The 18,416-nt window shown below is 35.6% G+C and overlaps 1 protein-coding gene across 2 annotated transcripts in view; it reads left to right on the top strand.

Moving 5' to 3' along the window:
• LOC123528827 (pecanex-like protein 1) overlaps positions 1 to 12,248 on the top strand; it is a 61,337-nt gene extending 49,089 nt beyond the window's left edge. For both annotated transcript variants that reach the window (XM_053518638.1, XM_045308854.2), the window contains one exon: positions 2,954 to 12,248. In XM_053518638.1, the coding sequence (XP_053374613.1) occupies positions 2,954 to 3,238 (285 nt within the window). In that variant the 3' untranslated portion in view covers positions 3,239 to 12,248. The remainder of the gene's footprint in view (positions 1 to 2,953) is intronic.
• Positions 12,249 to 18,416: the final 6,168 nt, after the last annotated feature.

Below are 18,416 nucleotides of genomic sequence, written 5' to 3'. Positions count from 1 at the left end.
ATACGCGATGTTGGAATTGGCCTAAAACATACCAGCTTATCTTATATTTACAACTATGATATTCTATTATAATCTTTAATTACAAAACAAACAGTGACACTGTCAATGGGGAACAATTGAAAAAAAAAACAGTTATATCTGCTGTTATCCCCCGTGAATACCATCCAAAATAACATGTTACCTGACACAAGTAACCTTAGAAGTAAAGCCCTTCAAAATAAATATATAACAGCTGTATGTTAGAATTCGAAACAAATGTCTATCAAGAATTAATGACAATCCTTAAATTTTGTAGAAAAGCTAACCACATTATTTATATATATATATATTTATTTATTTATTTTACTCTAATATTCTCATGGTCATACCGATATAATCCCAAACTATATTAATTAATATAATTAAGGTGATTTGACTTAATTCAATTAAACCTTCCTTCCTTTTTTAAAAACAAATACATGTACTGTATATACAAAACAAAACTTTCTAAGAATAATGAAATAGTTGGGCTGGACCACAAGTTCATAATATTACTAACTCGGTCCGCCCCAGATTTTTTTTTTTTTTTTAACAAGAAATGCTTAAGACCAATTGAACGTTGTTTACTTTTAACTATATGTATTACAGGAAATGCAAAACACGCCTCCCAAACATTTCATGTAGCTAATGGTCATGTACGAAAGTTCGAGCTTTGACAAAAAATTCCTCTCCAACTCCAAAACAAAAACGCAGTAATGCAACATTCTCCGGTATCGGATGGGTCCAAAACACCAAACAAAAAGAAACTGCTAAATACATTTCAACTTCTTAACACAAAAGATCTCATGCATTTTGTTTTAAAACCTCTTGTGAGCATTTGACGTCGATATGAATAAAAAGATAAAGTAAGATTTTTTGTAACGATATCTTTGATAAAAGGGGAATCTAATATTGAAACAATTATCCATTACAAAACAGTTGTACTACTTTTGAATCGTACTGACTGACTGTAAAGAAACCCAGATTTAATATAAAGAAAAGAAAAGCATAATCAACTGTTCTAATAGCGTTATCATTTTCTATTTATAACTATATATTAAAGAACTGTATTCGTTTGTATTCAATGACGGTAACTATACACGATTTGCATGAAAAATAAGAGGTACACGAGAATTTAATTTGAAATTGACCGTGACATATTGTAGGCCAAGACAATGTGTTTAATGTCATAACATTTTATTGAATTAATATAGCAATATGGATGTAAATCTACATCCATGTATTTGGTTACATTTCAATCACTCTTTGTTTCTGCAATATTAGGCAATTTTTCATCTATCCCTTAAAAACTATGCTGAAAAGATATTGTATAAACAAGTTTGCAAATAACATTGCGCAAACCAATTTATCCAGGAACAGCCTAAATTTACACCTGACAACTTTGTATAGCTGTATATTACCTGTATTACAAAGAAAAACATTTCAAAGGTCGACATGCAACCCTAACAAATTCGACCTCTTTATTTTTGTTAGATTTTATCCAATCTGAAATTAAACAGTGGATCTTAAATTCTTATTATTTGAATGCACGTGGACTCGTATACATTAATGAGATCATTCAGGGGCAAATTTGTAAGTACTTCTAAATCATAAATTTTGACTAGTGAATTTGCTGATTTTAAGATCCCGATAGAACTATGTTGTGTAACCTGGTCAGACTTGTGCAGGTGCCTACGTTTCACGCATGCCGGCGGATTCTCCCGGTCCTGTGCTACTTATCGCAGGATGACAGCCGGTGATTGTAAGCGCATGTATGGTAAAAACTTACTTGAACATCAATTGACATAAAGCTACTAGTATAAAAATAAAACAAATTTATCTACTATCTAAGACGCTAGATTAGTTTTTCCTTACAATCTTTCTGCCCAGTTCTGATAAACTCGTCCAAACTTAACCCGCATACTCATGATACTGGGCCATTCACTATTTAGACAATTCAACGGTCCCTTTTAGATTCCAAGGCGAAATTAATGTAAGACCCTCTGCAAATATGCTATTTAATTGCTAGAAATAAATGTGCAAAGTATCCTCGTCCTATGCAACGTGACGTCACTAACTTGCTCTACGAGCACCTTGCGAATAGTTAGCGGAAATGCTATTTGTGAATCTCGTGTTTTGGAAGTACCAGAAAAACAAATTTTACAGTTGTTAAACGAGAAACTCTAATGGTTTGGTTCGAATCTGCAAATCATAAGAATTAGGGCCGCCACACCCCATATTTAGATTCTCAACAGAAGAACGGTAATTATTAGACTATAAAATTATTTGCGTGTTTCAAATCAATAGCAAAAAACCTACCAGCATTTGTTTGATGCATGAGATTTATTGGCAAATCCACCGTCTTTTGTTTGCTTTCCTTGGACATCCTCCAAACAAGCTGGTTTGCCTCTACGTTCCTGGCGCGCTCTGTATCGTCCACGTGGCATGTAAATCTAGCTATTCAATTTAACATCGATCTGAAACGCTAGCCAGTACACCTTAAATTCAACTGTGAATATTGCACGTGATCCGAAGTTAATATAACGCTTGAGTGGTTCCCAGACGCTAAGGCGTTCATCATTACTCTATTGTGTTTAGACAGGTAACCAATAAATCACAAAACCAGATTACTTGACAACAAGGATAGTTTCTAGTTTACACACCTAGCAACAAGATATCCATTCATTTCGTGAGAAAATAAATGCAATTATTTTTAGGCAAAATAATTTTTAATATTCATATTTACTGTTATTTCAGTACTTTCAAAAGTGCTGTGAAAATACTGTTTTCCTGGATAGTTAAATGCCATCATACAATAAATAGGTCATACCTCATCTTGCTTTTTGTGTAGAAATAGACCTATATATATGTAGGGAGAGTAATGGGGAGCATAATTTCCATCAAATGTCCATGTAGCATTTTTCTTATTTTTCAGATTGTTGACGTTAGCTGTGTATATGACAGTGTGAATCTAGGTCGTAGAATTGATGTACAATGGCCGAATGAAGAGTGGAGAAATAATGGTGGGAAAAATGTTTGGTCGGGCTGGTACCCGGAAAAAGGAATGGAGGGAGTTGTTGTACACCGCTGGAGCCCGTGCCATAAGGAAACTGTGAAGAGATCACATGTTGATAAGACAATTGTTCTGGTACAGATCGGGGAACGGTATGTTCCGGTTGGAGAACAAGGTGTTCAGTATATTGGAGCTGAAACTTGCTGATGTACCATCCATGGGATACTGAATCTTAGTTCAGCAGCATCTTGGTTCCTGTGATTCGATTATGGACTGTTAAGCTGATCTGATAAAGATAACCAGGCAACATCAGTGGTACAAATCAGCCGCACCTTGAGAAAATTAACATAGTGCGTTTGCGACCAGCATGGATCCAGACCAGCCTATGCATATGTGCAGTCTGGTAAGGATCCATGCTGTTTGCTTTCAAAGCCTATTGCAATTAGAGAAACCATTAGCGAACAGCATGGATCCTGACCAGACTGCGCAGATGCGCAGGCAGGTCTGGATCCATGCTGGTCGCAAACTCACTATGTTGGTTTTCTCATGGTGCGGCTCAAATTATAAATAAATGTCTCTTAATGTGTTACGCACATCCTTAGATAAGTGTTAAGTCTGTGATTTTGTTCAGTGGTAAATATGGTATTTTTTAATTGTGAAATTTTGACTTTACAGTAAAACTTGAATATAGCAAAAAAAATCCTGGAGATAAAGAACAAATTTTCCAAAATTTTCGCATAAAAATCTACAGGTACAACAAACTCAGTTGTAGCAAATTTGTTTAGAATAAACATAAAATTTGGTTTGAAAGCATCAATGAATAATGCAAAAAGAAATTTATAATGAACAATTTCTACTAGTAATTTTTTTTCTTTTGTAGATTGTTTTAAACAAATGTAGCATCAATTTGAATCAGATGTTTCATTAAAAATGTGAACTTAAATTATTTAAAAAAGTGTTAAATAGATCTTCCAGCATAGAGTGTTACGAAAAGATGTTTAAGAAAATGGGTCTCCATGGCTGACTGGTTATGGTTGCTTACTTTGAATCACTTGCCTATCACCATTTCTTTCATGGGAGGAAGCCATTCAGCATGTTTATGTAAGGATGGTTCTATCCAGGTACCTGCCCATGCCTGAAATAATTCCTATAGATGCACATGGTGTGTTCCTCCACCACCAACAGCTGGAAAGTCATCATATGACCTAACTTGTGTTTGTGTGAGGTTAACCCTAATAAAAAGAAACACAACAAAGAACAATGAAGCAAAATTATGAGGGACAACTTTTCTGTTTCTGCTATATCCAGGCTTTACTGTATATTTATAATGACTTCTCCCCTACAATAAGGTTGAATGATTTTAGTTGACTAAGCTGCAGGTTCAAGGTGTGATTGTGATCGCCCTTCATCTTTTTCCTGCTTGCTTTGTTAAAGAGTAAATCTGATGAATGAAATGGAAGCTGAGAATTGCAAATGCCGTGTATAGGGATCCCCATCGTTTTTGTGTGTTATATTTAACAGAATTTCTTTGCAACAATATTAGTTATTGTCATATTTAGAAAAACAATTGTGTGATATAAGATGATATGAAATAATTATTATAGATATATTTTATGAAATTGTTAAGTCATCAGTGTTTTAAATAAATTGTTCATCTATACCTCATTTCATAGCATCAACCTGATTTTAAACTTGTAAATTTTTCATTGACATCATGGTTCTAGACTAGACATCATCTCTTATGTTATGACATATTTCTATGTTGTATAAAGTAATAGGTCTGATATACAGTTAATTATGTGTATCTATAGAGAGAGAGTCACCGTAATGCAAGAAGTAGATAAATGCATACATGTAAAGAAGTATTTGTCCACTTTTTATGCTAAGGTTACAACTTCTGTAAATTTTTATGGAATTCATTTCCTGAAATATTTTTCATCTTGATTTGTTACTTCATCTCTTCAGGTTCTAAAATTACTATGTTCAATAAGCATTCTGTTTTTAGCTCACCTGTCACGAAGTGACAAGGTGAGCTATTGTGACCGCTTGATGTCCGTCGGGCGTAGTGCGTCGTCAGTCGTGCGTCTTCCATCAACAATTTCTAAAAAAATCTTCTTCTTGAAAACCACTGGGCAGAATTACACCAAACTTCACAGGAATGATCCTTGGGTGGCTCCCTTTCAAAATTGTTCAAAGAATTGAATTCCATGCAGAACTCTGGTTACCATGGCAACCGAAAGGAAAAACTTTAAAAATCTTCTTCTCAAAAACCAGAAGCCCTAGAGCTTAGATATTTGGTGTGAAGCATTGCCTAGTGGACCTCTACCAATTTTGTTCAAAATTGACCCCGGCCCAGGGGTCACTTGATTTTACATAGGAAAATCTTAAAAAAATCTTCTTCTCAAAAACCAGAAGCCCTAGAGCTTAGATATTTGACATGTAGCATTGACTAATGGACCTCTACTAAAGTTGTTCAAATCATGACACGGGGTCAAAATTGACCCCGCCCCAGGGGTCACTTGATTTTACATAGATTTCTATAGGAAAATCTTCAAAAATTTTTTAAAAATAAACCAGAAGGCCTAGAGCTTAGATATTTGACATGTAGCATTGCCTAGTGGACCTCTACAAAATTTGTTCAAATCATGACCTCTGGTGTCAAAATTGAGCCTGCCCCAGGGGTCACTTGATTTTACATAGGAAAATCTTCAAAAAATTTCTTAAAATAAACCAGAAGGCCTAGATCTTAGATATTTGACCTGTAGCATTGCCTAGTAGACTTCTACAAAATTTGTTTAAATCATGACCCCCAGGGTCAAATTGACCCCGCCCCATGGGGTTACTTGATTGTATATAGAAAAATCTTCAAAAAATTTCTAAAAATAAACCAGAAGGCCTAGATCTTAGGTATTTGACATGTAGCATTGCCTAGTAGACTTCTACAAAATTTGTTTAAATCATGACCCCCAGGGTCAAATTGACCCCGCCCCATGGGGTTACTTGATTGTATATAGAAAAATCTTCAAAATTTTCTAAAAATAAACCAGAAGGCCTAGAGCTTAGATATTTGACATGTAGCATTGCCTAGTGGACCTCTACAAAATTTGTTCAAATCTTGACCCCACCCCCTGGGTCAAATTGACCCAGCCCCAGGGGTTACTTTATTGTACATAGGGAAATCTTCTTAAATTTGCTAAAAATAAACCAGAAGGCCTAGATCTTAGATATTTGATATGTAACATTACCTAGTAGACTTCTACAAACTTTGTTCAAATCATGACCCCCGGGGTAAAATTGGCCCTGCCCCTGGGGTTACTTGATTGTACATTGGAAATTCTTACAAAAAATTTCTAAAAATCATCAGTTTGACATTTGAAACATGTAGCTCATATTACTCAGATGAGCGATCCAGGGTCATCATGTCCCTCTTGTCAACAATTTGTTACGTAATGCTGCTTGCTTATTTCTAGTTCACTTGTTTTCCATTAGGTTCTATATGATTTTGTTGTAAATACCTGTAAATGTTACTTTTATTTTCATTAAAGCTTGATTCATGCCTAGCCCGCCCGCTTAGCTCAGTAGGTAAGAGCGTTGGTCTACGGATCGCGGGGTCGCGAGTTCGATCCTCGGGCGGGGCGTATGTTCTCCGTGACTATTTGATAAACGACATTGTGTCTGAAATCATTAGTCCTCCACCTCTGATAATTCATGTGGGGAAGTTGGCAGTTACTTGTGGAGAACAGGTTTGTACTGGTACAGAACCCAGGAACACTGGTTAGGTTAACTGCCCGCCGTTACATGACTGAAATACTGTTGAAAAACGGCGTTAAACCCAAAACAAACAAACAAAATTGATTCATGCCTGTGCAATAACTTTTTGTATTCTACAAATGTAATATATTTGTATGTATATTTGAGAAAAGTTTAATTGGTTTGTACATAGGACAGTGATTTTATTGGAAACAATTTGTTCATTTTGTATGATGATTTTTATTTGTTGAAGCATGTGAAAACTTAAGTTTATGGGATGAGTCTAAATATTATTCAGGGAACACTAGTAGGAGCAGGGACTTACGAGGTATACAGTGCCCTGTTTGTATTGTAATTTTATCATGGCAGAGAACATATTTAGGAAATACACCTGCTGTTTAAATATGGGGCAAGATGCTTGTCATTTCTGTGTAGAGCTTGCATAATTAGCTTGATTAGTGGAAGGTCTCAGTGTCTGCGTGGTTAAGGTTACTTACTGTGATACACATTCCCCCTCCCCAAGACTGGGTTCAAAATCTTGCTTGGGGTCTAGAATGTATTCATCCGAGGAATCCATCTCGCTAGCTTATGGGAGGTTATATGAGCTCTCTAGGTGCCCGACCGTGTCTGAAGTAATATGACCCGGAGGTGCGCCTGGGTCCTCATTGACCATCTAAAGCTGGAAAGTTACCATATCTCCTATAATTTTGTCATTGTGAGTGTTAAATTTAACAAAAGCAAAAACAAACATGATTCAGAAACACGTGACATCAAAACAACGGAGTATGTGCCGTATCTTTGTTTCTAAGAATTAAGTATATTTAACACATAGTTGACACACTTGCACAATCAACAGATAAGTAGCCGAAGAACAAAACAGTTTACATGTAGTTAGGCGTAAAAAAAAAAATTGTTTGTTTCCGGTGGCCCGACCTACCCTATTTTTTTACCGCCGACCCTAAAATTTTTAGCGGTAAAATCGGGCCGCATATTTTTGAAAATAAGTATATTATTATTTTTATAGCTCTTTGCACGAATGGACTACTCCGCCGATCGGGCGAGTGGTTTTTTCGTGGTAACTTTACCAAATTGAGAAATTACATCAGGCAAAATTACCTGGATTGACTGGAATTTACCCGCGAATCGTAAAGATATCAAAACGTCATGCTGGTAATTTTCCATTCCACAAGCACGTGCGCCCTATCGTAATATCTAACTAATTTACATCGCGGTTACTTTTGACACAAAAAATGCGCGTAGTGCATTCATTTTTTAATATAATCGCTTCAAATTTCCAACACCGCTTGAGAACTAATACAGTTTGAGTTCTATAACAATTTTAATAAGATATCGACAGGAATGTAGGCAAAATTCTTTAAAAACGATCAAATTTTCATATAATGTTTTGTAAAATTTCAAACAGCGCGATCTTGATTATTTACTTCTTTTTTAAAGTAAATAAACGGTACATACTATGGTAATAAAATTCAGACTCTTGACCAGAATGTACAAAAATCACAATTAAAAAATCTTAAATAATGAAAAAGCGGCAGCAATTTAAATACATGGAGTAAAACGATTTTTGTCAAACAGATTTCTGTTAGCACGGCAGAATAGGTTACGTAACCTCGTGAACGTAAATAGAAATGTGGTTTTAAAATAAAGCAGTATGATGTTGTTGCGGAATTTAATAAGTTTTAAATTATTCATTGTACATGTATTTTTTGACACAACACTTTGTTCAAACAATAATGTAAATTCCTTTAGGGCAAATAGGTCACAGAGGTAGGCTATCCACTATCATCGTTCACGGTTTGACAAATTTACATGTCAGTTTATTCGGGATAAAAAAAGATAAAGAAAAAACTTCTCAACAAGTTAAGGAATCGAGAAAGTACGATTAGACAGTGATGTGTCACATGGCGCGAAAACATGACGTAATGCCATGACAATCTCGGGCAACTATACCGCTTTGATCTCCACTTCAGATGCCATAATAACCGACACACTTCTTTTAGCTCTTTGAGGGGGTGTTAATTGATGATGAAAACAAGGCTAAATTACTTAGTTTATCATCAGAATAATTACCGATAATTGTTAATGTTTTTTTTTTCACTTTCAACACGGGTGGACGTCGGGTGGATGATTATTGTGTCCATATTTTAGGACACTTTTCATAATTATTTTTCGGGATAATAGATTGCTACAGTCTTCCATTTTTAATTATTTTAGAAATAAGTCTGTTTCTTTGAGTCATATGAAGTTATGACGGTTGGAGGTCCACTAAAGTCTGAGCAGGTCTACTAGATTTCAGCAGTTGGTGGACCTGCTGAAAAAAGTTAAGGTCGAGGCCTGCAGAGTCTTGAAAAGTCAGGTTTTAGATGGGATTTATAGTAGTAAGACGTTGAACAACCACTTGCAGCTTTATTAATTCACAATTTGGGCATACCAGTCAAAACTCCATTGTCTGGCATTTCCAGTTAATCCAGAATTTTAGATTGGGATAGGGGGTGATGGTATTAATCTCAATGCAGATCAAAGATGCAAATCATATTCCTGGCCAGTGTGCTTTTACTTGGTTTTAGTTTGAAATATTAATGTTGGTTGTTGAATAATATTCAATATTAAAATTATTATTTAAAGAGAGAATCCACAGCAAGATTTCATTCAAGTTTCATGTTTAATTAAATATAAACCATGTTCTCCGCAAGTAATTGCCAACTTCTCCACATGAATTAGCGGCGGAGAATGAATGATATAGGACACAACGATCCTATGACCACTTGATCCGTAGATCGACTGCTCTACCTATTGAGCTAATCGGATGGGCTAATCTGGAAATGAAAAAACAACAAAACGCAAACATGTAAAGCATAGAGGATATTACATGAGTGTCTTTTCATATTGAATTTATTCAATGAGTTTAATAAATTCAATGTGGAAAGTCACAAATGTAATATTCTTTTTATCACATGTGAGCTTTTCCTGTCGAAAACTCATACATTCTACTTTCTTTTACTATATAAACAAGTCAATTTGACCAAAGTCTCCAATGCTATAAATGACGTCGACATCAAAGTTTTATTACACTAGTGTATTATCATTTTTATTTAATGACTTTATTACACTCCCGCAACGTCAAACATGTGATAAAAATATTTATTTCATAATATTTAAATACACAATCAAACGATGGTGTTAGGTTAAAAAAAAAAAAAAATGCCTACCTACCTACCCTATTTTTTTTGGCCATGTCACTGGAAACAAACAATTTTTTTTTAGGCCTTATTAAAGATATGGGAAGTTCAGTTGTTTTACTCTTTTTAATAATTTTTGCTCATACCGGTTTGACTTTCATATAGAAAAGTTTTGGACATTCCAGAATAAAGTATTACTTTAAGTGACAAAGTGTACACATTCTTTCCTCTTTGCTAATTTTATTTTGGGTGATATGAACTTTAAAATGATACATTCATGTCAGTATATATAAATGTTGAATCAACTATTTTTAGACAGGAATATATTTGAAAAGTATTGTGCTAAAATGGGAAGACGTATAAAAAGAACTTTTTGACAAATTACAGTAAAGATATATAAAGTTCAGTAAAGCTCTATGAAATACAGTACAGCTATAATGTACAGTAAAGCTGTATAACGTACAGCAAAGCTATATAACATACAAATAAGCCATATATACTGGAATCCTGCTATGGGCAGACTAATACATTTGTTTATGGGAAGAGGGCTAGTGAATGAATTTATGCCTGGATGCTTATCTGGAATTAAAATTAAATTTCATTGTCTTTAATGTTTTAACAGTACTTGACAAAAGTTAAATATACCTGATATTTATTCAACATATTGCCTTATATAGAGTTAGATTCAGTAAAGAAAAGGTACTTTAGATCATCTAGTCAATGACATCTTGTGCTTAAATTATGTTTTTATGTTATCTTTTATTCCTTCAAATTGTATATATATGTTTTTGTTACTGTAATTTTCATTTTATGTTGTTTTATTAATAAGATTCCGAGCTGACATTTTGTCATTTATTTTAGAAAGGTTAAAAATTTGTAGATGGACATCTCATTTAGTAGATTATCATGTTGAATGTATGCTGTGCAAATTGTACAGAAGTTAAAGCATGATGCAAACTGTATAGATTTATACCCAATGGATTTGTGTCATGGTGGATTTTCATTAAACTTTGACTGTGTCTAAACATCTCCAAAGCTAGCCTCATTCTTTTATTTGACATGTATTTGAGCCACACCATGAGAAAACCAACATAGTGCATTTGCGACCAGCATCCGCGCAGTCTGGACTGGATTCTATGCTGTTCGCTTTCAAAGCCTATTCCAATTAGAGAAACTGTTAGCAAACAGCATGGACCAAACCAAGATCAGCCTGCACTGTTCGCTATTCAGTCAGTAAATTTTCATTGAATACCCTTTCAAATAATAAATGGTACTGTCCAAATTGAATGATGGACCAGTCCATGTTAGAAATTTAGCAGGCTAAAGGTTAACCAGACCATATAAAGAAGATAATGAAATGGCCCTGGTATAATGGCAGTTTTATAGTGGTTGAAATGGCAATATTTCAAAAACAACAACAACATTGTTTATTTTATTGTTTGATTAATGTAACGTCTCTAAAGTTACTATAATTAATGTAACAAAACTACATGCTAAATTTTAATTTGCTTGCTAAGTTTTTAGCTTAACTGTTATAACTAATATATAGAGAGCTACCCTACTTGCCCAGGCAGGGACATCTGCATCCACACATTAAAGTTTTGATACATTGTCACTTTATCTCTCTCTATTATGACTAAATGGTTTAATTCAGACTTAAAAATAGTTCATGCATATAAACCCCCATAGTTCATAAATTTTGCACAATTATTTCATGAATTTTCCCCCATTTTTACTTACATTTTTCAGGTTGAAGTTTTGATGCTCTTTCACTCTATCTCTGTTATTACTAAATGGGATTTGATTCAAACTGAAAATAGTTGTCATATATTGTCACCGCATAACATGACACAAGATTGATAGCTCTAAATTATGCCCTGTTTTAACTTTGAATTTCAGGTTAAATTTTTTTATGCAGTTTATCTCTGTTATTACTTAATGGATTTGACTCAAAATGTTGTCCAACATATACACATTAGGGGTATCAGTAACATCAGTGATAGCTGTAGTTTCATTAGATATGCCCTATTTCACAATCAAGCTTCAAAATAGTCAATTGTGCCGTCTTCTTTGACAGCTCATGTTTATTACCAAGATAACGTGTATAATTAGAAAGTTTTTAATTCTGTTTTCTTAAAAGGAAACTGAAGCAAGCAGAATTCAGTCTACACTTTAACATATTTCCATCAATTATTGTTGAATGTTATATTCCAGTTGTTGGTGCTGCCAAAACTATGTCAGAAAATTGAAAAAAATAAAAATAACAAATATGTCTATCGTTGTTCTTTATTTCCCAAGTGTAAGGGAAATCATAACACTGTATAAATAAAATAGCGTGTTTTACTGAAATATATTAAAGATTTAATAAAATATAGCAAATAAAATCTGTTAAAAGATCCATTGGAAGTGTAGCATGCAACCAAGCAGAATAATAGCAGACGACATAAAAAGGAACCTGTTGCATTTCAATCGCACACTTGCCCTAATTAAGACTTGTTTGACCAGACAGTATAAATAGAATGCCTTAAAGTGGTTCTACTTTGTGGCCACACAATGACCCCACCTGTAGCCTCTCTATGGCTTCATCTCTTATATCCTCTCTAAGGTCAAACCATTACTCTGATCCAAGATGACATTGTGAATGTAATCCAAGAAGTCATTGAAAAGTCGCACCATGACTATTCCATGGTCAGATATGGTTTCCATGACTCCTATCCAGGTCTTGCATGCCTCCCCATCAAGGTCATGCATGATTCCCCATCAAGGTTCTGCATGCCTCCCCATCAATATCATGCATGACTCGCTATCAAGGTCATGAATGATTCCCCATCAAGATCAAGCATGACTCTCCATCAAAGACAAGCATGACTCCCAATCAAGGTCATGCATGCCATGCATGAGTTCCCATCAAGGTCATGCATGACTCCCAATTAAGGTCATGAATGATTCCCCATCAAGATCAAGCATGACTCTCCATCAAAGACAAGCATGACTCCCAATCAAGGTCATGCGTGCCATGCATGAGTTCCCATCAAGGTCATGCATGACTCCCAGTTAAGGTCATGAATGATTCCCCATCAAGATCAAGCATGACTCTCCATCAAGGTCATGCATGCCATGCATGAGTTCCCATCAAGGTCATGCATGACTCCCAATTAAGGTCATGAATGATTCCCCATCAAGATCAAGCATGACTCTCCATCATGGTCATGCATGAGTTCCCATCAAGGTCATGCACGACTCCCAATTAAGGTCATGCATGATCACATTCAAGGTCATGCATGACTCCCCATCAAGGTCATGCCTGATTCCCTATTAAGGCCTTGTAGGATTCCCCATCAAGGTCATGCATGACTCCTAATCAATGTCGTGCATGATCCCATTCAACGTCGTGCATGACTCGCCATCGTGCATCGACACCCCATTAAGGCCATGTGTGATTTCCCGTCAAGGCCATGCTTGAAACCCCATCAAGGTCATGCATGATCCCATTCAAGGTCACGTATGACTCCCCATCAAGGTCATGCCTGACTCCCCATTAAGGCCATGCATGATTCTCCGTCAAGGTCATGCATGACTCGCAATCAATGTCATGCATGATCCAATTCAAGGCCACGTGACCCCATCAAAGTCCTGTCTGGCCCCCCTTAAGATCATGATCGCTCCCAATCAAGGTCATGCATAGCTCCCCATCAAGTTCATGCATACCTCCCATTAAAGGTCATGCATACCTCCCCATCAAGGCCATGCATGACTCCCTATCAGTGACCTACATAAATCTACATAAGGGTCTTGCATGCCTTCACATCAATGTCCTGCATGACTTGCGATCCAGGTCATGCATAATGCCATATTAATGTCTCACCAAGATGGAAGCAGAGAACACAACCAAGCCACATTATAGCAGTTTCAGTTTGACTGAGTCTGTTCATGAGAGGAAATGTAATATAGTGTGTAACACCCCCTCACCCCCCCCCCCCCCCCCCCCCCCCACTAGCACTGACTTCAGAAAATATATAACATCACTGATGGCACTTAAAGACGGAGCACTATCCTCACTTCACTACAAGACTTCTCTCTATATTATGTGCTGTAGGCTTGTTTTGCTGGGACCCAAGATACACCAGGTGACTAGTTTTGCCTCCTGGTGATTTTTAAGGTCCATGTAATGTGTAACATTAACTCACTGAAGGTGAATTTTTGTCGAGCCTGCTAGTTGTCCAAATGGCTGTTCAGTGTATGTGCGTGCGTGCATCCAGATTGGTTTGTCCGGACCATAACTTTGACATTCATGGAGGAATCTTGTTTATATTCGGCATAATTGTTAACCTCAGTGAGACGGAGTGTTATGTGCAAACCCCAGGTTCCTATCTCAAAGGTCAAGGTCACAGTTGGAGATCAAAGGTCATGTCAGATCTTGTCCGGCCCATAACTTAGACATGCATTGAGGAATCTTGATTATATTTGGCATGAATGTTTAACTCAATGAGACGGAATGTCATGTGCAAACCCCAGGTTCATAATATTATCTCCAAGGTCAAAGTCACAGTTAGGGGTCAAAGGTCATTTTAGAACTGGTCCAGGCCATAACTTTGATAAGTATGGAGCAATCTTTTTTTTTGCTTAAATGTTCACCTCTATGAGATGGAGTGTCATGCACAAACCTATCTCAAAGGTCAAGGTCACACTTTGGGATCAAAGGTCATTTTAGAGCTTGTCTGGGCTGTAAACTTTGCCATCTTTTTTTATTTGCCATAGATGTTTCCCTAAAGGAGACAGAATGTCACATGCAACTACCAGACCCCTACCTCAAAAGTCAAGGTCGTACTTAGAGGTCAAAGGTCAAAACTTGGTCAGTTTTCCTTGTCAGGGCTGTAACTCAGCCATGGATTGAGGGTTTCTTAAATAAGTTGGCGCAATTATTTGCCTCAATGAGACAGTCCATCAGGCGTAAGTACTTGAAAGGTCAAGGTCACACTTAGGGAGTCAAAGATCAAAAGTTGACGCAGTTTCTCTTGTCTGGGCTGTAATTTTGCCATGGATGGAGATGTTCTTAAACACCCTTGTTACCCGGATAATACAAAATGATATGATAATTCCAAAATACTACAAACTGGATGAACTGTCAAACTTGGTAAGGACATTGTTTATTTCAATATTTTCTAATTACTCATTCTGATCGTTCAAAGTGTTATAACTGATTCAAAATAGTTTACAAGCTGTACCATTTGCACTAAACAATTTGCATATGGAACATATTATTCACTTTGGAAACCCTTTAACAATGTTTACATTTTGCTTTTGAGAACGAGTTTGGCGATTCAAACCGTTGTCAACCTCATTTAATGGACTTTTGGTAATGAATGTTATTTTGTATTTTTCAGTTATTATATAAACAATGATATGAAATGTTAGGAAGTTTTTATCTTAGATCAAAACCCAAATTTACAATATATAAGCATATGTATTAGTCGATAGATACTGACCAAAGTGTTCACAGAAATTTCGAAGATAAAGCCCAAAATGTTATATGGGTAATAGTCAACATTGTAAACTGACACGAAAAAGAAACGCAACAAGTATTGTAATAGTCAATATTTATAACCTACTCAGGCTACTGATGTTTAGCCATACAAATCTATGTGTGTAATCAAAGTAAACATAACAGAAAAAATAATTTATCATCAAAAAATGAATATCGTCTGAGATCATATTTTTTCCATGCTTCAACGTCAGTGCAGTCAATAACGTGTATAGCCACCATTGCTCTGTATGACAGCCTATACAAGGGTGGACTTGAAGGTGGAATTTATTGTTGCCCATACTATGACTCTGCCACCATTGTACGGATAAACCTCACGCACACAGTTATTTGCGAAACGTTCGTTGCGGCGTCTGTATATTCTGACCTATCCGTCAGCATGATGGAGATTAAATCTTGATTCGTCGCTAAATACAACAGTTCCCCACTGACGTCGTCAGTTATTTAGAGCCCAGCGTTGCTTTTCTTGACGATGACAAGAGCCTGACATCGAGCTGGACGACGGAAATGAATCCCGCGTTTACTCAAACAATTTATGACTGTGTCACGGTGAATTGGTCATCCGGGATTTCCAATTACAACCTGTGACGTGGATTGCGTGTGCGTGTAAGAGAGATCTTGGTGTACCAATACGTACACCTACGTGTAGGTATTCAGAATGTGAACAGGGTTTGTGCTATTAGTGATTATAAAAGGAAGTTGACAATCAAATACATGTATGTATTTTATATGGAATATGGAGACCGTGGGGTAAAAAGGGACAGCGGGGGGGGGGGGGGGGGGGGGGGAAATAATACTTATGCACATGTGTACTTGATACCAGGAAGGTGCAAGTTGTACACTGTGCCTGTTACAAGCATAAAAAATGTTAACAGGCTCATATCATCATGTTGTTACAAAGTAATTTATCAAAACATGTCCACGCACACAAAACTGGTCAATCTGTAATGGGATGTCAATGAAAAAAATCAATTTTGGCTATTATCCACGTTCAAACACAACGCATGTAGGGCATTATCCATGGTCATTTTTGGCTATTATCCATTTTTCATACACAGATCAATATAAATGGTTTTGACATTAAAACGGCAAAAGTAAACAACTTACTGTAAACTATGTCAGATAGTGAAATGGTAGAGCCGTGTATACAATGAATTACAAGCATGAAAAACAATTTAAATATTTTTTATGATTTTTCAAACTAAACTTACATGGTTTTTGTAAACTATTTAACATATTGTGTATTGTATTCACAAAAATACAGTAACATAGTTTGAGTTCCATGGAAACAAATCGCCATTCGTTCTTTTTGCAACACCTGGGGGTTGAAATCTCTTATCAAGCCACAGCAACTTAACGAAAAACGTGAAATTTTCAAAATCGTTGATCGGCCATTTTATAGCATGTTGGAGTTATCACATCATCTTGTATTATCTGGGTAACAAGGGTGTTAAATAACTTCGCAGAAATGTTTGCAGAAATGAGTCCAGGCTTGACATGTTGCCCGTGGGCATCTAGTTGTTTTAAGGCTTTCACTTGATCTTTGTAATATACAAGGTGTGTTTAATTTTTTATGCACATTTATTTCAGGTTTTTAGTAGTTATTTAAAATGTAACAGAGGATAGTATTTGTAACTTTCATTGTTTCAAACTGAGATTTTATTTTACAATTTTCACTGTTACTGAACCACACTTAAAGAATATGAATTTCAAATAATCGAAAATACATCAATAAAGATATAGAAGTATATAAACACTTACAAAAAACATTAAGGTATGCACTATTGCATACTAAAATGTAAAAGAAATCTAAAAATCTCCCAAGAATTACTCATCATTTCTACTATATTAAAAGTCTATGATGTTAACTGTGCCTGACATTGCTCTGGTAAAACTGGTTTAATCTCATGGAACCCATTTAAAAGATATGAAATATAAAAAATATTTGTTTAGGCGAAGATCGAAATATCTTTCTCTTGTGAACACCAGATTTTAAATGCTGTCACTTGTGAAAATATTGCATCCGATGCTCATTCAGTGAAAGACAGTCAAGGATTTTACTGAAAACATCATTAATAATGCATCATATATAGATCTATGATTGTGCGTTTGTCAAAACTGGTCCTCAAACAATGTAAGAGCAAATTGTGTGGTGTAGGTTTGAGTGTTTTTCTTCAAAACATGCATTAATGTCTAAAGTTCTAATTGATATCATCACAGGACACATTTGTTCCAAATAAGGCATGTTTTAAAGGACACCCCACTGTTTGATGACAGAAGATGAAATTAGCTTTGTTATTTATTTCTTTTTGAAAAAATGCGATAATTGTATAAAATTATTGAAACATACCTGTATATAATACCTATATGATTACAAGTCTCAGTATAGGGGAGGCTTTCTATAGGTTAATCAGATTTGACTGTAAGTTTCCCTTTTATAACATGTTCCGCTAATTTGTCAAGAACATCTAACGTCTTTTTCAGAAAATAAAAAACTTATGTAGGTAGTCAAGGTATTTAATTTAGCATTATGATGTAATTTTGAGTCATACTTCTTTTCTTTTAGTATGTGTTGTTACAAAAATTAACAGCAAGTTTCCCTTTAGCAGGTCCCAGAAAAGTCACAAATTAGCTATATAGCTAAATCTAGCTATATATAGCTAGAAGTAGCTATAAAACCAATACCAATAAGGCAAAATATGTCAAAATGAGATACAAAATGGTCATAATCACGTCCAAAAGGTTTGTAAGATGAAAGACAATGACACAAAACCAAGAGCTTTGTAGTCACATTTTCAATAACTGCGGCAGTATTTTGCGATAAATCATCACTGAATTTTTCACTTGTGATAATCATCATGTATATGACAAATTTATAAATGACTAATCGCAGAAA

This window comes from Mercenaria mercenaria, chromosome 1 (assembly GCF_021730395.1).
Source record: "Mercenaria mercenaria strain notata chromosome 1, MADL_Memer_1, whole genome shotgun sequence".
NCBI classification, from domain to species: domain Eukaryota; kingdom Metazoa; phylum Mollusca; class Bivalvia; order Venerida; family Veneridae; genus Mercenaria; species Mercenaria mercenaria.
This window is presented reverse-complemented; position numbering and strand designations above follow the sequence as displayed.